Genomic DNA, 19,625 nt, shown 5'->3' on the forward strand with positions numbered 1-19,625 from the left:
GTGTGTGTGTGTAAACTTGTGGAAGGTCTGTGTGTGTGGAAGGTGTGTGTGTGTGTAAACTTGTGGAAGGTGTGTGGGTGTGTGTATGTGTGTAAGCTTGTGGAAGGTGTGTGTGTGTGGAAGGGTGTGTGTATGTGTGTAAGCTTGTGGAAGGTGTGTGTATGTGTGTAAGCTTGTGGAAGGTGTGTGTGTGTGGAAGGTGTGTGTGTGTCGGAAGATGTGTGTGTGTGTAAGCTTGTAGAAGGTGTGTGTGTGTGTAAGGTTGCGGAAGGAGTGTGTGTGTGTCTGTGTGTGTGTGTGTGTGTGTGTGTACTCCGTGACACGGTTAGGCACACAGCGGTGTGGGGCCGGGACCGACTGTGAGGTCAGGTCGAGTCTGGAGCGCGGTCAGGTGCTGCCAGCTGGGCTTTGCGCCACCGCGGGTCCCTTTCACTTCCTCTGGTCCTTTTCCAGGGGTGCCTGGTACTTGGCCGGCTGACTGGCTGACAGTCGAGGGCTTCCAGGAAGGTCTTAGTTAAGTCCCAGAGCCCATCTGCTTCTGTTGCTGAAGCTGGTGGGGAGGGGACTGTGGGGCTTTTCGGGGAAGGTGGGTCAGGTTGTGGGAATTCCTGTCCGTCCTCGGAGGCTGGGGTTGGCCAGCAGGCCCGTGAGCTGCTGGCCTTCAGGGCAGGGAGCGGGCCAGGCAGGGTGAGGGGCAGAGGGCGCCCCAGCCCGCGGCCGCCTTCACTCTGGCTGGTATCAGGTCTCAGCAGCCAGATCCCGTTACCCGGCCCCGGAACGTTCGCTTTCATTAAAGAATACCTCTCCCTTTCTGTCTCCCTGCGGTGCAGACGATTTACATGGATGATGGCGTGTCCTCTTTTGTCCAGATCCGAGGCTCCGTTCCGCTGTTTTGGGAGCAGCCAGGGCTTCAGGTAAGTGATCAGGAAGCCTGTCTGGGCGTGTCCTTGTCCACCTGCTCTTGCACACCGGTGTGGGTTGCTTCTTTTCATCAGGTTTCTTTCCTGGCACAGTTTCAGGTCTTTCTCCCCAGCCCAGCTGGATGGAGCTGAGCTGTCAGTGTGTGCGCACGTATGCGTGACTGTGCACATGTGTATGTGAGTGTTGCACGTGTGTGTGGTGTTGTACACAGAGACACACGTGTTGTGTGATTTTCCCACCTCGAGCTCCCCGATGACACTGGTGAGGCGGGAGGTCTCTGTGGGTAAGTGGACCACCTTGTGTGATTGCAGTTCCCTTTGCTCAGACCCCAGTTTGGTGGGTTGAAAATGTGGCCTCTGATGTCTTTTGAGACCTGTGACCCTCCTGGAAAGCTTTGAAAGGTCTTGGGGGCCCCAGTGGCCGTGCAGCAGGTCTGGTGTTTGAAGGTGCCTGTTGCTAGGCCACCTGAGAACCGCACACCGGTTTCTCGTGATTTCTAAAAATACCCCTCGCCGTCCCACACGGGGCTCTGGCCGGTGCCAGGGCTGTTTGGCCTTCTGTCTCCTGGGAAGTGTTCAGGGTATGAGGCCAAGTACACGTTTGTTGTCAGCCGAACAGCACGCAGCCCCACTGAGTGTGTTCCTGCCCAGGAGGGTCTCGGCCGCGTCCCCTTGGGCCTTCCTCCCTGGCCAGAGGGGACGTAGGTGCCCTCACAAGACCCCTGTGCCCGGCTTCCATCACTTTGGCCCTTCTTCCTGAGGGCTCGAGGCCCAGGGCCACCTGCCAGATCCTTGGGAGCCATTGACACGCGGGTCTCACCGCCCTTGACCTGACCTGGCCTCAGCTGTGGGCACCTTGTCCTCACGCAGTTGGCAGCCGTGGAAAGGAAGCATGTCCGCCCTTTGGGGAGACAGGTGGGCGAATGTCTTACGTGGGCTCTGAGTTCTATGGAAAAAGCTCTGAGAACGTTCAGTTTCTCCAACAGAAAGGAATGCCTAAGACGCCTGCGGCAGCTGGTGGCATTAAGTGGCTGCAGAGAGAGGCACTTCCGGGAACGGATGGAGTGTTCTCTGGAGCCTGTCCCAAGAGAGCTGTGTTTTTAAACAGCTCAGCTGAGATATAATTTACACAGAGAAACCTAGAGAAGCCTGTGAACTGTACAATTCTCTGGGTTTTAGTCCATTTACAGAGTTGTGTAACCATCGCCATGGTCTAATTTTAGAACACATTCTTCACCACCAAGAAACCCTGCGCCCATCAATGGTCACTCCTCATCCCCTCCAGCCCTACCCGAGGCCTCAGCAACCGCTCATCTATTTCTTGTCTCTATAATTTACCTATTTTAGACATTCTAAAAGGGGTTTTGAAGTTTAATTTTCTTTAGATGTGGAGTTTTCCTGGGCGGGGGTGGGGGCGGTTATGAGAGCATCTTACAATGTGGGAAGGACCCTTTGGAATTCATCTGTTTTAGCCTCTCACCCAGTTTGGGGTTCCTCTTCCAGGCTTGAGGTCATGATTCAGGACGGCTCCACCATCACTATTTTTATCATTAGCTAGTTTCTCCTTGCCTTGCACAGTCTGCCTCTGCAGGGGCCGTGCCACACGAAGTCTGCGTCCTCAGACCTTCACAGTCCCCCTTTTCCCACTTCATCTTCTCGAGGACCCTCCTTCATCATCTCTGTCTTGTTTCTAGGACTCTCTCCATGCTCTGGTCTCCCTCTTCTGAAAGCAAAGCTTGTCATTCCCTTCTTTAATTTCGGTCTTCACGATGAACCCGCAGATGCTGTAGACGCAGCCTTACCCTGCCATGGAGCGACCGTGCATCTGTGGACCTTGGCTGGTTCACTTTTCTGCAGCTATAGCACCTCTTGGACTCATGACGATTGTTAAGGCTCCTTCAAAGCCTTCGTGGTTTCTTCAAAATAAGTTTCAAAAGACTTCAGTGTTCATGAATCTTTTGCTAACCTTTGGGTTTGATACCTGTGTTTACTCTCTAAATATTATTCCACATCAAAGGCAGATGAGGTCCTCTTTGGAGGGGGTTAGCTCTCAAACCCCCTACCTGGACTATCAGTAGCAAGTCTGATGATCAGTCCTGGTGGTTTTTTTCCATTTTGAAAAACTCTCACTCCATCTTCACTTAGGTTAGATGAACAGTGTAAAGATTGGGGGATGAATAGCTTGCATTTTAAGTTGCAATGTTGCAGCCTCTTACACTTGCCCCAGAGAGCAGATGAGCCCTGGTTGCGGGGCGGTGGAGGGTGGGTGGGTATGGGGGTGTGCAGAGAGGTCTGTGGATAGTGATTTGTCTACACGTTTTCACAGGCCCAGGACCTTCATTGCAAACTCCTGGGTCCCGACTGCGTTTCTAGCAACGACGTTCCTTTCACAGTTCATCTTTGTCGTGTCAGCAGGCTGTGCCGTTTATAAAGAGCCACATCGAAAGCTAGTTGCTCTTCCAGTCCAGTCTGTTTAGTGATGTTTTTATAAAGGGTTCGTTTGAAGACTTTGCTGCTCTTGTGCTTTCGCGTCTTCTTCCCTGTAAGATGCACACACAGACAGGTCTTGCCCAGGTGGGTCAGGTCTGTGTTTTGAAGCTTCCTGTGGCTCAGCCAAGGAGGGTGGAGAAGACCGCTCCCCTCTGCGGCTCCCACCTTGCCCACGTCCACCTCCTCTCCATCAAAGCCTGTTCACTGAGCTCCGGGCTATGCAGCCCTGTGTGTGCTCAGTTGGGTGGCTGTACCTTCCTTTGTTCCAAAGACGATGTGAGGTGGATCATACTGCAGCAGTTTTAGAAATAATGACGAGGTTGGGATGAGGAGGAAAAAATGCTTAAAATGGATGTGAGCTGAAGCCAGCATGACGTGGTGCACGCAGTGCAGACCACGGGCCTCGCACAGAGCTCCTGGGCTCACCAGCAACATCACAGAGAGAAACAAGACAGCTTATTGTGTGGTTCAAAGCACAGGCTCTGATGTTATAGGGACCTGGGTTCCAGTTCAGGTTCTGGTTCCTACGCAGGAACCATATACTGCTGAGAAGTTTTTATCTCAAAAAAAAAAAAAAAAAAAGTGGAGAAACTCTTACTTGCTAAGCCTTAATTTACGCTTCCGTAAAATGGAGTTGACTGTACCAGTTTCATAGGGTTATGGAGAGGATTGAATATCATAAAATGTATTAGAATTCAGTACAGTATCTAGAATCTAAAAAGTATGAAAAATGGTAGTTGTTAATGTTATTCATAACATAAAATGTAGCATCTAAGAGACAAAAGGGCTTCCCAGGTGGCTCTGGTAAAGAATCAGCCCGCCGATACAGGAGACGCAGGTTCAGTCCCTGGGTTGGGTAGATCCTCTGGAAGAAACGGCGACCCACTACCTGTATTCTTGCCTGGGAAATCCCATGGATGGAGGAGCCTGGCGGGCTACAGTTCATAGGGTCACAAAGAGTCAGACGCGACTGAGCACATAGGCAGAGAAAAAAGCCCAAGTTGCATTAGGAGAGGCGTGGCTCTTTGCGCCCTGGGGGTCGAGTAGGAGTTTCACACTGAGTCCCCGCGAGGATGCTGTGTGGTGTAGAGACAGTGTCCTCACCTCTCTGAGTTCATGTGCAGCGAGAGGACCAGTCTCCGGGCTCTTCCACCACCCAGCCCTCATACACGCCCCCGGGGAAGCCGTTTATCCATCCTACAGGCTCTCACCACACGTCTGGTACGTTCAGACACCTGGCATCACAGGTTGCCCCTGCCCTCTGGGAGGAGGGGACAGGTCGTGATGGTGTGGTATGAGCAGAGCCAGGGGAGAGGGCGGCTGAGGTCCCTGTGCTGCGGGGGTGGGCGTCTGAACTGACCCGGGAGGGGTGGGGTGGGATCACCCTGGCCAGGAAGGCAGAGAGGACCACGACAAGATGCTGCAACCCCTGCATCAGACCATATTTAGGAGCCGTGCTGGCTCGGCCACCTCCAGCTCGGCCTGGGGGACAGGCTCATGGTGAGAGGTGTGGCTGGAGAAGCCAGCGAGGTCCTGATGAGTGTGGGCCTTGTACATTACACTGAGAAGTTTGAATTTTGCCCCAGTGGTGCCCAAACTGCTGCACGTTAAAACTACTGGGCAACTCATAAAATTCCTGGTGTTCAGGGCACGTGGTATCCCAGTTTTATCACCCCGGGCAGGAGCAGCCATGCATGCTGTTTTGAAGATGCTTAGATGGCTCCAGTGTGCAGAAGGCGTGGGAACCACTCAAGGTTATGGTGGTAAACCAGTTTTTCTGGGGCCAGGAGGGAGAAGTTTGGGGTTGTTGCCTTTGCCCATTTTTGTGGTATAAATACTCCCATCATGGCTGATTTAAAGCCAACGGCTTAGCCGTGGAGCTGGGACACACCATGGCTTGTGAAGATCAAGGTAAAGCCACCAGGTAGGACGATGGCAAGGATCCAGGCCAGAGGGGTTGGCATCTTTAACTAGGGGAGGGGCGGGGAGATGTTCGGAGACGCCCTTTGTGGCTCTGGGACCCTCTCAGGAGCTGGTGGAGACTCCATGTCCACCCAGCCAGGCAATATTCTTCCAGCCACTTCCTCAGGCTCAGCCTGGAGCATTTAGGATTGCACCTCTGGCTTTAGGGACCAAAAGGAGGTGGTTGGTCACGCGTCCAGCTGGCTGGGGGAGGAGAGTGGGTGAAGGAGGAGGAGGGAGACTTAAAAAAGCAGTGAGGTCAGTTCCTGTCTGTGGGGCCAGCAGTGGTTTCATTCCAGCCCTGCCCGAAGCTGCTCCCTGAGGCTCTGACCCAACACGGAGAGGAGAGCTGCAGGTCAGTGTCTGAGCCAGGCAAGGGCAGAGGCAGGGCCCAGCATGGGGAGGCCAGACATGAGGCCTCGGGCAGCCGGACTAAAGGGTTGTCCAGGTGACAGAGGAAGGGTGACCTTCCAAAGAGCATCCCAGGCCCGCTTCTGCCCACGGACCACGTCCTCAGAGAGTCCGTCCCATCTGGGAGCCCACAGTGTCCCTTGGTGTTCTTCAGTTTCTCCACTTAATATGTCTTACTTTTCAACCAAGAAGGGATTTACGGGGACACTTTGCGACCGTGCAAATATCCTGCTCCTCGTCAAGCTCCCTTAAGATGTACGGTCAATGGATGATTTTTGCTGAACAGTTTTTTCCCGGGATGGTTATAAGGCGATGATTTGCCATCACTCTCTCTGTGTTTATTGGTTGGTATTTCCTGTAAAAACCCTCCCTTCTCCCCATCCCAGTTCCCCACCCAGCTAGCCATCTCACCAGGTGGCCACTGCCCCATCCACCTGCCCACATCCATCTGTCCACCCGCTCATCCAGCCAGCCAGCCAGCTCGCCTCTGTAGAGATTCCTGGATTCCTGTCCTCATCAGGTTATAATCCACCACTATCCTTAACACTCTTCCGTGTCAGGTTGTCCTCGATTTGTCCAGCGGCAGAGGCCCTCAGCCAATAACAACGCGTAGTTTCAAGTTTGCGTTTTAAGCTGCCGGTGTGAAGTAAGTAGTTCTAGACAGTAAGGCAGATTCATTTGTGGGTAGTTATGACAGCTCAGATTTGAGGGGCAGTCAAGGTTCCTGGCCTCGCAGAAGAGGCTGGAGGCTGGTTTCTCTCTTCTGGTTGGCTGGGCCGCATCTCAGCCCCATGGAAGGGTTTGTGGATCCAACATGGGTCTCGTGGTCTGTCTTCTGTGGACGAGTCCAGCCAGCATGGTCCACGCGGCACTTAGGATAGGGCCACAGCAGAGCTGGACTCAGGTTCAGGGTCTGGCCATCCTGAGCTGTATACAGACCACGGAGGGGCTGTGGGGCTCCTGCTCTGGCCTGGCTGGTGGAGGGCGAATGGGAAGGCGATTGCTTCCTGGGCCAGAGGAATCACCAGCGTCGTCTCTCTTTGATTTAGGTTGGCTCCCATCATCTGAGACTCAGCAGAGGCCTGGAGGCCAGCGCCCCTGCCTTCGACAGGTAGGGCTGTCAAATCCATCCTTCCTCCTATCAGACAGTGGGCCAGGGGGCCAGGGAGTGGCCAGAAGGGGGAGACCCCAAATGTGCACTCTGAATCTGAATTTCAGTCTGGTTCTTTCTGCCAAAAGGCAGTTTACAAAATGGAGTTTTTCCCTTGCTCTCAGGTTTCCCTGCAGGTTCATTTAATAAATTGCTCAGGTGAAACTTTGTAGTTATTTTATCCATTCCTTCTGCAATGATGCTTTTATCTATTTGTCCTAGTTAATAAGAGATCATCTAAACCACAGGGTATTTCTAAGCCAGTTTCCTTTTGTTTTTGAAGTTAAATATTCCCAGGCTTTACAAAGTCATGGTATAGAAAGGTATAAGGGAAAAGGCAGAAGTGCCCTAACTCGCAATTCCCACTGTTAGTTTCCTCCCCGCCCACACTGTTTTTATGTGTCATTCTAGAAGAAATTCTGGTTCAGTTCAGTCGCACAGTCGAATCCAACTCTTTGTGACCCCATGGACAACAGCACCCCGGGCTTCCCTGTCCATCACCAACTCCCAAAGCTTACTCAAACTCGTGTCCGTCGAGATGGTAATGCCATCCAACCATCTCATCCTCTGTCGTCCCCTTCTCAATTCTGGGTCATACATAGTTAATTTTTAAAAACACTGATTGGATCATTGCGTGCTTCCTATTTTTCAGCTAGCTTAAGAAAAGCCATCACTAACCTGAACTCTTGGTAATTTTTACTTGAAAGTTATTAGCTTCTTAAAATATATGTTGTTTTTACTCTAAATGCTAATTTTAAAATGATCTTAATGGCTATAATTTTCAAAGTAATTTTTTAAGTGTTCTAATCATGCTACCTGTAGCTTCATTTGGACTTTAAATTTGCTTGCAGCCTTCTTCTTGACCTTAAAATCGGTAACACCATCCCACCTGTGTCCCCCATTTGGCATATTACTACTCACCTGAGCAGGCCCTGCTCCAACTCCACATGTCAGACCTCAGGCCAGGACGCACCTTCTCTGGGCAGGAGGAACCACAGAGCGTGGAGTAGCCAGGCCATGCATGTCCTGTTCTTCAGCACCCGCCCCCCTGGGGCTGCCTGGCTCCAGGGACAGGGTGCAGCCTGCCAGCTTGCAGGGAGGCTTTGATCGCCTACATCTGATCCAGCCCTGCATCTTCCCGGGGGAGGGACTGCAACAAGGCAGGGTTGCTAGGACCATGGCCCTGGGAGAATTCCTCCCCATGGAGGCAGAAGCCCATCTACAGAAGAGCAGGCAGGCTAATCGTCAACCGTCTGCAGAGCAGCATAGACTGCCCACTTTCAAATCCTTGTTCTCTGCAGCGTTGTCCTTCAGAGCTAGTAAGACAGGTTTTTTGTGTCCTCCCCCCACCCCCCGCCGCCGCCCTTACAGGGCCAAAATGGTTCTTTTGTGATAATTGACTTTAAAATATTCCATTTATGAGAGAAACATTGTAGACACTGGGAAAACGCAAAACTGTTTAAAGAAGAAAAGAATCTAAAAGCACATAAAATTCCACCACTTTTAACATTGTCCTGTGTTGTCTTCCAGTTTTTTTCTAGTTTCAGACGTGAAGATTGCATTACTAAATCAGTTTTACGTCTGTTTTTTGCATTATGTCTTTTCCTTATTTTTTTTAAAAGCTACATTTAGCTATTCTAACATTGATGAAAGTGAAAGAGGAGAGTGAAAAAGTTGGCTTAAAGCTCAACATTCAGAAAACTAAGATCATGGCATTGGGTCCCATCACTTCATGGGAAATAGATGGGGAAACAGTGGAAACAGTGTCAGACTTTATGTTTTTGGGCTCCGAAATCACTGCAGATGGTGATTGCAGCCATGAAATTAAAAGACGCTTACTCCTTGGAAGGAAAGTTATGACCAACCTAGATAACATATTCAAAAGCAGAGACATTACTTTGCCAACAAAGGTCCATCTAGTCAAGGCTATGGTTTTTCCTGTGGTCATGTATGGATGTGAGAGTTGGACTATGAAGAAAGCTGAGCACCGAAGAATTGATGCTTTTGGACTGTGGTGTTGGAGAAGACTCTTGAGAGTCCAACCAGTCCATCCTAAAGGAGATCAGCCCTGGGTGTTCATCGGAGGGACTGATGTTGAAGCTGAAACTCCAATACTTTGGCTACCTGATGCGAAGAGCTAACTCATTTTAAAAGACTCTGATGCTGGGAGGGATAGGGGGCAGGAGGAGAAGGGGATGACAGAGGATGAGATGGCTGGATGGCATCAGCGGCTCGATGCACATGAGTTTGGGTAAACTCCGGGAGTTGGTGATGGACAGGGAGGCCTGGTGTGCTGCGATTCATGGGGTCACAAAGAGTTGGACATGACTGAGCAACTGAACTAAACATTATTAAAATTATAGTTACTTTTCAATAGCTGGTGGTAAGAAATATTGGAGTCTCCCCCTACTATTGCAGTACATGTGTAATAGTCTCTGATATGCAAAGAATTTTCCTAAAGATGGAAATTTTCTTATAACCTTCTTGCTGAGGTTAAACATCACGAAATGCAGCACTTAGATGAAAAGACTGGGCCCCGAGGTTGATGGCTCCCCTACTGGTTTTTCTAGATTTGAGAAAGTACCAGGTGAAATAGATTAACTTTGGAGATATGCACATTGCGCTTATGGGGCTTTTTCATGAGAGGCAGGTTAGCAGTTCTGGATTTAAGGGGGTACTGTATAGAAGTCCAGCGTATCCTTGTCTGACACCACACGTGTTCAGAAGTCCGATCTGCTGTTCCTCTCGGCTGCTGCCTTTCCTAGGGCCAGCTCACTCTGGACTGCTAGTGCCCAGCTGGTGCCCTCGAGGGTGTGGTCGTCAGTGTGTGTCCCAGGGGCCGGGGCATCACAGACTGCCCTGCTCTGTTGCAGGCATATGGTGCTTCTGAAGGAGCAATACGGGAAACAGGTGGTCGTGAACCTGCTGGGCAGCAGAGGCGGAGAGGAGGTGCTCAACAGAGCCTTTAAGGTAACTGGCCCCCTGCCCGGGGCGAGGCCGAGGGAGGGGCCTGCTCAGGGTGGGCTTCCCTGGGGACTGGAGACAGTGGCCTGCTCGCCCCATCTTTGGGGAGACATTTTTTCCATCAGAGCTTCATCATTAAGTGATCTGGGCTCCTGACGAATGAAGTTTAATTTTCGTGAAGCCATGGTTGGGTGAATTTGCTCAGAATGAGAACAGAGCATCTCCTAGCTCCAGCTGCCTTTTCTCCCCACTGGGTCATTGAGGACTCAGCACGGCCAGGCCTTTCCCCCAGCTCTCTTGGACAAACATACACACGTGTGCATGCATACATGCATGCATACATGTATGTTTGGGCTCCACCCCGTGCATCCCTGACCCCCTCAGGGAGCTGGGGTCCCCTGCTCACTCGTCAGGCGGTCCCAGCCACTGGCCCGCACCTCCTGGCAAGTCCACACAAACACCCACAGGACACTTGTACCTAAGTAGCTCTTCAGAGCCCCTGCTGGGTTTAACGCAAGCAGCCTAACATAATTTCCTCCTGTGAACTTGGAGCCTTCGAGTCATTATCCAGCCTTGTTTGGGCTGCCCTCCCCCCCCACTGTCCCCAGCTCCCTGTGGACTCCCAGTGGCTTTTGGCACATGTTCCCAGCCCTGGAAAGATGCAGGGAGAAGCCCTGGATGAGGGAGGGACCGTGAGCAGAAGGCTCCCCCCACCTCCAAGCATCTCTCCCTATTCCCAGTGCCCCTGTGTGCATTTGGTCTTCTCTGGACGAGTGGGCTGTGGGCCTACACAGTCCTTTCAGCCCGTGTCCCCTGCTGGATGGGAAAGAAAAAAACCCTGTGGTTGTTCAGAGCTCAGGGAAGCCCTTTATGGAGAGTGTGAAGTCAGCCCTCACTTCACAGGAAGCGTGTCCCCTGTGGTCCTGGCCCCTGGCCAGTGGAAGCTGAATCCACTGGGGAAGCCCCATGCTTGGAGCAGACTTTCTGGTGGCCAGTTTCACTTGGCCAGACCTGCTTTTCCTGTTTGGTTTGTTGCTATGGGCAACAAGCTTGACAAGTATCTCCCCTCCCATCCATCTTGGCAACAGTGTTGGCAGCTTATTTTAAGAAAAAAGAAGGGGGAAAAAACCCCTCAAGAATCTTTACCCCTTTATGCCTCAATTTTGGGGAGAAGGTAGTCTTAGCTGCCCCAGCAGCTGGTGGACCCCTGGGCCAGAATGTCAAATGATGACAGCTGACCTGGGGCCCAATGCAGGAGGCCAAGCTTCTGGGCAGGGAGGGGGTGAGAGGCAGACACTACCTGGAGAGCCTGGGTCACGGTCCCCACTGGAGTCGCATCAAAGAAGCTCCCTCAGCCCGTCGGCTCCACCACCCTGAGGTCCACGCACTGGCAGCTGGCCTGTGACCTGTGGCTCTCAGGCCACAGGGGACAAGGCACTTCTGCAGCTCATGAAGCCGCCAAGCGTGCCTACTTTGGGTCAGCTAATGACCTCAGAGCGAGACCTTCTTAATGTTGGTGGTTGTGTGATTTGCATCTAGCCCATGGGGATCAGGCACTCAGAGTCGTAGGGACTAGACCGCCCGAAGCCCTTCTAGCCCTTTAGAGTCACTAGACTCTGGCTGGGCACGTGGTGGACAAGTCTGACCTGAAGTCACACTCTGGGATGGCAGCGCGTCATCCTTGGCCCCCAGGGCTGCCTGGTGAGAGCGCTGGGGTACCTGGTGTGGAGGGCAGACCTCTGCCCAGCACCCACCTGCGTGCTTCCCCACCTCTGGCCCCACCTTCAGTCCAGCTCACCTGCCGGATCTAAGCCCCAGGAGGCCATGAGCCCCCGTCTCCCCCGGGGTTTTGCTGGGCCAGACCTCCCCCACCCCAGATGGCCTGGAAGATCTTCCTGGAGGCTTGGCTTGTAGGGATGGGACTGGTTACCAGGGCAACGGGAGCTGGATTATGAGCTCTGCAACCTGCTTCACTGCCCTGGGTCCTGGGGCACCAGGCACTGCACGGCCTGCAGAACAGAGCCGTCCTTCCCTGCGGGCGCCCTCCAGAGAGCCCTGTGGGAGGTGCTGTCCCTGCCGGACCCAGGGCTGCCCCGAGGAGCCACGGGGCAGAGCCACAGAGCCACAGTCTGGCTGTCTTCCATCCGAGGTGGACCTCCGGCCCTTCTGCAGGCGAGACGCGCTTTGTGGTTTCGTCCCCAGGGTTGTGTTCTGTGCTGCCCCTTTCTGAATCAGGGCTGGTAAACCACCTGGTTCACCGTAACCCTTCAGGCTGAGCCCCCGGGCTCTGCCGAGTGATGCGGTTAAGCAGTCAGATTTCCTGCCACCGTCTCCCGTCCCCTTTCAGAAGCTGCTCTGGGCTTCCTGCCACGCTGGTGACACGCCTATGATCAACTTTGACTTCCATCAGTTTGCCAAAGGCGGGAAGCTCGAGAAATTGGAGAACCTCCTGCGGCCCCACTTGAAGCTGCACTGGGATGAGTTTGACGTGTTCACCAGGGGCAAGAATGTAAGTCCACGGTGAGTCTCACCTGTGTCCTTTCCTCCCGCTGGATGGGCTGGCCAAGGGGCAGGCAACTCCTGAGAACGCACCTCCCAACCCTCGCTGCTCCTGCTTCAGCCGGTGGGCAGACCTGTGGCGTGTCCTGTTGGGGAACTTCCACTGAGGTTTCTATGGGAAAGACAGAGCCGGGCAGGCAGCTTAGGATCCGCTCGTCTGCGTCATGCCGGTGACTCTGAGCTGCAGGGGTGGGCTACCAGGCAGGAGGTGAGGCGTTCTCTCTTGATGAGTTTCCTTGGGGGCCTGCAGTCCCACAGGCTTCTTCCAACACAATTTGTAACTCGTATCCGTTGGTTTCCTAAGTTTTCAGAAAGGCACTTTGCGGATGAACTGTCTCGACTGCCTGGACCGAACCAACGCGGTGCAAAGCTTCATCGCCCTCGAGGTCTGTCTCTCAGGCCATCTTTATCCTGCCCTGGGCCGGGGGGGGGGGGGGAGGGCCTCAGCACCCTCGTGGGCTCTTGTGGTCACTGTGGGGAGGGGACAGCCATGTGCCCGGCATCTAGAGAGGGGTCTCCCTGAGGCATCAGGTGGCTGGAGGCGTGATGGGCCTTTCACACACTCTTTGGAAGGCACCCCAGACACGGTGGCCCACAGGTGCCACCTGGAGTAAAGATAGGCTGTAGTGATTGTTGTGGACAAAGGCGGAGTAAGGCTGCCTGAGGTGAGGCTGGGTTTGCAGCCTGCTGCCCAGGTGACCTCCCCTGGCTCTCTGCTGGGAGGAGGCGTGGGGTCAGTGCTGCCCGCCATCCAGCCTTGGCTCTCCTGCTTGCTGGGGGTATTGGGGGAGGGCTGGGTGGTTTAGATGAAGTCGAGTGGGCCCTGGCGGGAGGCCCCATCCTCCGCTGTGAGGGGGCCCTGTCCTCTGAGAGAGCAGAGTCAGCCCCGCAGTCACTGAGTAGGAGCTCACGGCGGGTGGCGCCTGGTGGTGTCCCCTGGGCAGCTTCCGGGGGCATGTCGGTGACCGCTGGCCCCTCCGGCTCTCCCAGGTCCTCCATCTGCAGCTCGAGAGCCTCGGGCTGAACTCAAGGCCCATCGCTGACCGCTTCGTGGAGTCCTTCAAGGCCATGTGGTCTCTGAACGGGCACAGCCTGAGCAAGATGTTCACGGGCAGCCGGGCCCTGGAGGGGAAGGCCAAGGTAAGGCCAGGCCCCCGGGGGTGGTGGGTGGGCGGATGGGCGGGGGCCCACGTGGGCCCCTCTCACGGCTATCTGTCTGTCTGTCTGTCTGTCCGTCGTCTGGCCGGCGGCAGGTGGGCAAGCTGAAGGACGGGGCCCGGTCTGTGTCTCGCACGATCCAGTCCAACTTCTTCGACGGGGTGAAGCAGGAGGCCATCAAGCTGCTGCTGGTTGGGGACGTCTACAGCGAGGAGTCTGCAGACAAGGGAAGGATGCTGCTGGACAACCCGGCCCTGCTGGGTGAGGGGCTCCCGCTTGCCTTGAGCTGGATGGGGGGTGTCCGGCTGCCCTGCCATCCAGAGGGCGTGTGGCGGGTCCAGCCAGCCTGCCCACCCTCACATAATCCTAGATGGCAGGCGGCAGGCAGCCCCTGAGCGAGCTTCTGTGCTCAGAACCTGACCCTTGACTCTAGCTTGGCCCGTCTCATGGTCTGACCAGCTGATCTAAGCAACCAGCTGCCTTGTTTCATGTGAGATACTCGGCCAGGTGCAGCTGCAAGCGGGGGCTGAGGAGAGGCTTAGGAGAACGCACTCATTTTGCTCACAAGTCTTGGAGATGCCGCGTGAGGCCACGTAGAGAACCCCAGGGTGGTCAGGAGGCAGAAGGGCGCTTAAGCCACGGTTATTATTGGGGTTTTCACAGGGAAGGCTGGGTGGGGTAGACAGTGTGGCACTGGCTGGCTGGGATAACTCTGGAGCTTTGGGCTACAGCCGTGGGCTCTAGGTGGATGGTTGCTCAGTTGTCTGACTCTGCAGCCTCATGGACTGCAGCACACCAGGCTTCCCTGTCCTTCACTGTCTCCCAGAGTTTGCTCAGACTCATGTCCATTGAGTCGGTGATGCCATCCAACCACCTCATCCTTTGTTGCCCTTTCTCCTCCTGCCCTCAGTCTTTCCCAGCCTTAGGGTCTTCAATGTGTCGGTTCTTTGCATCAGGTGGCCAGAGTACTGGAGCTTCAGCTTCAGCATCAGTCCTTCCAGTGAACATTCAGGGTGGATTTCCTTTAGGGTGGACTGGTTTGATCTTGCTGGGAGGACGTCGCCTCCAGGGAGTGGGGGCCAGAAAGAGGAGGCGCAGCTCTGGACTGGTTGTGTGCACGGAACAGGCTCTGGGTGACTCTGAGAACTGACTTAACCCCAGGAGACACAGGCCTCCCCAACCCCAAAGGTCGAGCTCCACAATATACAGAAGATAAAATTGTTTACACGATACCAGCTGTCACTCTGGTTCCCTGGAGCCTGTTCTCCTGGACTCACGGAAGCACTCATGCTCCTCCTTTGTTTGTTTGGACCCTTTTCCAAACCGAGAGGCTGGGAGAGATAGAGTGGGCTCCCCAGGAGCTGATGTCTTTGAATGTTAACTTACTCCAGGAATCTTTCTCAGCTAGAAAGGGTTCTTGATCCCATCGCCACATGTCATTTGTAGGGTTTCTCCCCGAGGGTAACCTATTTCTGTTATGACCCAGGACCCTAGAAATCTTGCAGTAGGTAGGCTGCCTTCCACTCTTAGGGACAGGACTGTCATGGTCCCCTCAATAGCTAGAGGTTTCTTCTCTTTTTTTTTCGGTTAGTTATACTTGACATATTAGTTTCAGGTGTATAACATAATGATTCGCTATTTGTATGTGTTCAGTTCAGTTCAGGTGCTCAGCCGTGTCCGACTCTTTGCAATCCCATGAATCACAGCACACCAGGCCTCCCTGTCCATCACCAACTCTTGGAGTTTACCCAAACCCATGTGCATTGAGTTGGTGATGCCATCCCATCATCTCATCCTCTGTCGTCCCCTTCTCCTCCTGACCCCAATCCCTCCCAGCATTAGGGTCTTTTCAAATGAGTCAGCTCTTCACATCAGGTGGCCAAAGTATTGGAGTTTCAGCTTCAACATCAGTCCTTCCAATGAACACCCTGGACTGATTTCCTTTAGGACGGGCTGGTTGGATCTCCTTGCAGTCCAAGGGACTCTCAAGAGTCTTCTCCAACACCACAGTTCAAAAGCATCAATTCTTCGGTGCTCAGCTTTCTTTGTAGTCCAACTCTCACATCCATACATGACCATTGGAAAAACCATAGCCTTGACTAGACAGACCTTTGTGGACAAAGTACTGTCTCTGTTTTTTAACATGCTGTCTAGGCTGGTCATCACCACAATAATTCTAGTTCACATCCATCACCACACAGAGTTACCAAAGTTTTTTTTTTTTCCTTGTGATGAGAATTTTTAAGATCTACTCTAAGTGCCTTTTGAATGTATAATACAATGTTGTTAGCTACAATCATCACTCTGTATATCACATCCCTAGGCTGCTGCTTTTATAGCTAGAAGTTTGTACCTTTTGACCACCTTGATCCACTGCCCCTTACCTCCACCCCAGCCTCTGGCAACTGCTCTCTGCATCTGTGACTTCATTTTTTCTTAAGATTTGTATACGGGGATGTGTTGAAGATTCCACATAAAAGTGCATTGGGGGTTTCTTTGGGAAATTTTTAATGGCATCTTACCTCCTAGAGCTTCCCTGGTTGCACAGACATAAAGAATCTGCTTGCTATGCAGGAAACCCCTGCATAGGTTCGATCCCTGGGTCAAGAAGATCCTCTGGAGAAGGGCATGGCAACCCACTGTAGTATTCTTGCCTGGAGAATCCCCCCAGCAGGCTATAGTCCATGGGGTCACAAAGAGTGGAACACAACTGAACGACGAACAGTTTCACTCTCCCCTAGAGCAGGGGTCCCCAACCTCCAGGATCTAGTGCCTGATGATATGAGGTGGAGCTGATCTAACAATAATAAAGTGGACAATAAATGTAATGCACTTGAGTCATCCTGAAACCACCCCACCCCACCCCTACCCTGGTCCATGGAAAAACTATCTTCCACAAAAGCCAGTCCCTGATGCCAAAAAGGTTGGGGACCACTTCCCTAGAGCTGGTAAACATTATAGGGTTCGTGGAAAAGAAGAGGAAACCTAGCAGTTTTCCTTATAAAGGTGTATAACTCTTGTCTTAGAAATGTTTGGAGTTTTTGAAAAATTGGTTTGCCCATGCTGAAAATGGCTTCACACCCCTTTTCTGCTTTTATTTCTCCATTGCTGGGGAAATTCCTGTTTGGCTTCTGATAGCCAGGGTGACGTTTGTGTCAACCCTGGAGACAAGGCCACCTCAGGACAAGTGGAAAGAAGCTCTGAGTAGTATAGTGCATCTCATTTCAGAGCAGAGTGTATGTGATGGAGATTTGGGTTAAGTGCCTGGTTTTAAAAATGGAATATATTTTGGCCATCTAGAGGACGGACCTGGTTCAGAGTAATGATTTTTTAAAGGCTTGCGTCTGGGGTACCACAAACCACTGCTGGTGCTTGGACTGGAAGATGGGGAATGCAGAGTGGGTGTCAGGGCTGTAGTTCCGTGCGGGAAGTTGCAGGGTGCCCGTTGATAAAACTGGAATTGTGTCGTGACCGCGGAGGATGCGCGTCCCTGTGACCTGATGTCACAGCCCGTGTGGCCCTGCTGGGGGAAGGGTGTGGAGGGGACTTTGCGGCAGAAGGGCCACAGGGAGGTGCTCTGCTTGTGGTGGGTTTTAGCCTCATCCTCATAAGACACGGCCACTGGTCCCTGTGGATGGCCTCGGCGTCCCTCTCTGGCAGCAGGCCTGGCTGGGTTTCTGGGGGTGTGGGGGAAATGCATGAGGTTTGGGGTGCAGACAGACACGCCCTTTCTGTGCCCCCTGATAGTGACTCCCAAGATCCTGAACGCCATGTCGGAGCGCCAGTCGGAGTTCACGAATTTCAAGCCGGTGCGCGTGGCCGTGGGCACCTGGAACGTGAACGGTGGGAAGCAGTTCAGGAGTAACCTGCTGGGCACGGCCGAGCTGGCCGACTGGCTGCTGGATGCGCCCTCGCTGTGCCGAGTCGCTGGACCCCCGGGTGAGTGCGGCCGGGTCAGGGTGACGGGTGTAGACCCCCTTCGCCGTGGGCCTCGGCCACAGGTGGGAAGTTGGGTGTTTGGCCTTCTCGCTCCTCAGAATGTTTAGCAAACGCTGTGGTCTGACTTTCCAGAAGATGTCCAGCAAGTTACATATGTGACACCTTTTCTTTCCCAAGTGTTTGGAAGCGTTACCCAAGCGGTGAATCTCCCTTTTCTCTTCACATGTATATTTTGCACTTTTTCGGTTTTGATGATTAGAACCTTCGGGCTGTAAGAAGTGAGTGAGATGCCGGACCGGGCCCACGCCCTGACCCAGGACACACAACCCTGCCTTTTCTCAGACTCCCCGTGTTGACACGTGTTTGCTTCAGCAGTCACGAAGAAGTTGTGTTCCCTTTTAAGAATAAGATAATTGCGAGGTTGGACACCTCACCTTTTATCCTGTGTCTCGCAAGATAATATTTAATGGCCTCAGAGGTCAGGATCCAAACGTGCTTTTTCTCTGAGAGTCAGCCGTTTATCTAGGCCTTCGGCTTTTCTCCTGCTCATCTGGGTTCTGGAAAGCCTCGTGGGCCAGTTCCCTGCCTGCCGTGTGCAGTGCTGGGGGGCATGTGGGGGGCTGCACTAATGTACCTTGAAGACGATCGAGCCCAGAGCCTCATTTCCGCTGTCTGTGCCCCTGTCTGCATGGGGCAGGGGGCAGGGTACCGCAAGGACACAGCTCAGATTCACGGGGATGGCTTAGGGCTCATCAAGAGGGATGTGGCAGGTGGCTGCAAGGCTTCTGTTCACCGAAGGCCCCCCGTTCGAGGGAAGAAAGAGCTGAACAAAGAGCTGATGAGAAGCCCCTCTGCTCACTCTGCAGTCTGTAAACCAGCATTTCTGGGGCAGACTTCATCAGAGCAGGTCCGTCCCCTGACCCCTAGGACAGCAGTCCTCTGGGAGAGGACCACAGTCGGACATTAACCCAGAGGGGCTGGTCCAGGGCTGTGAGAGTACTGAGGGCCACGCAGGTTTGAGCCAGTGCTCCCCACTCCCCAGGAGCTTAGGGCCTACCAGGTTGGGGGGGGGCAGGTCTGCTGGCATGGAAGTTATGAGTCCAGGCACTTTCCACGTGTTCTCTGACTTCACGACCACCCTTCAGGGTGACCGTTAAACCATCCCTTTTGAAGAGCAAGCCACAGAGAGGTCAGCAGTGCTCCTGGGATGCAGGCAGGGAAGGGCCACGTGCACAGTGGGAGCTGGAGGGAGGTGGGCGTGTGCTCGCCTGTGGCCGGGAGGGCTTGCCCAGGCCGCGGGGCTCTGGCCCTCAAGTCGGCTGCACCGGCCCTGGTGGGTCTGACTTCCTCCGTCTTCTGCTTGTTCCGCAGATGACACCGGCAGCCCAGCTGACATATTTGCCGTGGGGTTCGAAGAGATGGTGGAGCTGAGTGCGGGGAACATCGTCAACGCCAGGTGGGCAGCGGGGCCTGGGGTGTGGGGTCCCGAGCTGGGGCGCCACTAACCTGCGGCCCTTGGTGCTGCCTGAGTTCCCGAAGTCCTCCCAGACATGCTCCTCCCTGTTCCTCTCTCTGCTGATTGAGGGAATAGAAGGCAGGGTAGGGGAGGCTCTGTGCTCCTAGAGCTGCATGGCTGGGAGGGTTGAGTCACCAGCTGCCTGCAGTGTGTGTGAGCCCCGAGGATATGGGCTGGGCTGGGCGGGGGCTGACTCACGTTTCCTGGGGAAAGATGAGAGATGGAGAGGTGTAAGAAACCCGTACAAAGGAAAAAACACCAGTGGACTAACGTTTGGTGTGAACTCAGCTGGACTCTTTCTTTCTTAGTCCACTGGAAGGCACTTTCTGAACGAATAATAAAACCTGTATGGAGGTTTCGTGGTAAAGAACCCACCTGCCAGTGCAGGAGACCTAAGAAACTCTGGTTTGATCCTTGGTCCAGGAAGATTCCCCTGGAGGAGGAAATGGCAACACACTCCAGTATATTCTTGCCTGGAGAATCCCACAGACGGAGGAGTCTGTTGGGCTATGTACAGTCTGTGGGGTCACAAAGAGTCGGACAAGACTGAAGTGAC

The 19,625-nt window shown here is 53.6% G+C and overlaps 1 protein-coding gene across 1 annotated transcript in view; it reads left to right on the plus strand.

Moving 5' to 3' along the window:
• The window catches only part of SYNJ2 (synaptojanin 2), a 102,436-nt gene that overhangs the window by 56,643 nt on the left and 26,168 nt on the right, over window positions 1-19,625 (plus strand). Inside the window, exons 5-13 of the mRNA XM_040238896.1 lie at window positions 831-914; window positions 6,833-6,894; window positions 9,807-9,903; window positions 12,245-12,417; window positions 12,761-12,842; window positions 13,447-13,596; window positions 13,710-13,875; window positions 17,362-17,553; window positions 18,925-19,009. Coding sequence (XP_040094830.1) covers window positions 831-914; window positions 6,833-6,894; window positions 9,807-9,903; window positions 12,245-12,417; window positions 12,761-12,842; window positions 13,447-13,596; window positions 13,710-13,875; window positions 17,362-17,553; window positions 18,925-19,009 — 1,091 coding nt within the window. The remainder of the gene's footprint in view (window positions 1-830; window positions 915-6,832; window positions 6,895-9,806; window positions 9,904-12,244; window positions 12,418-12,760; window positions 12,843-13,446; window positions 13,597-13,709; window positions 13,876-17,361; window positions 17,554-18,924; window positions 19,010-19,625) is intronic.

This window comes from Oryx dammah, unplaced genomic scaffold (genome assembly GCF_014754425.2).
Source record: "Oryx dammah isolate SB20612 unplaced genomic scaffold, SCBI_Odam_1.1 HiC_scaffold_4, whole genome shotgun sequence".
Classification (NCBI taxonomy): domain Eukaryota; kingdom Metazoa; phylum Chordata; class Mammalia; order Artiodactyla; family Bovidae; genus Oryx; species Oryx dammah.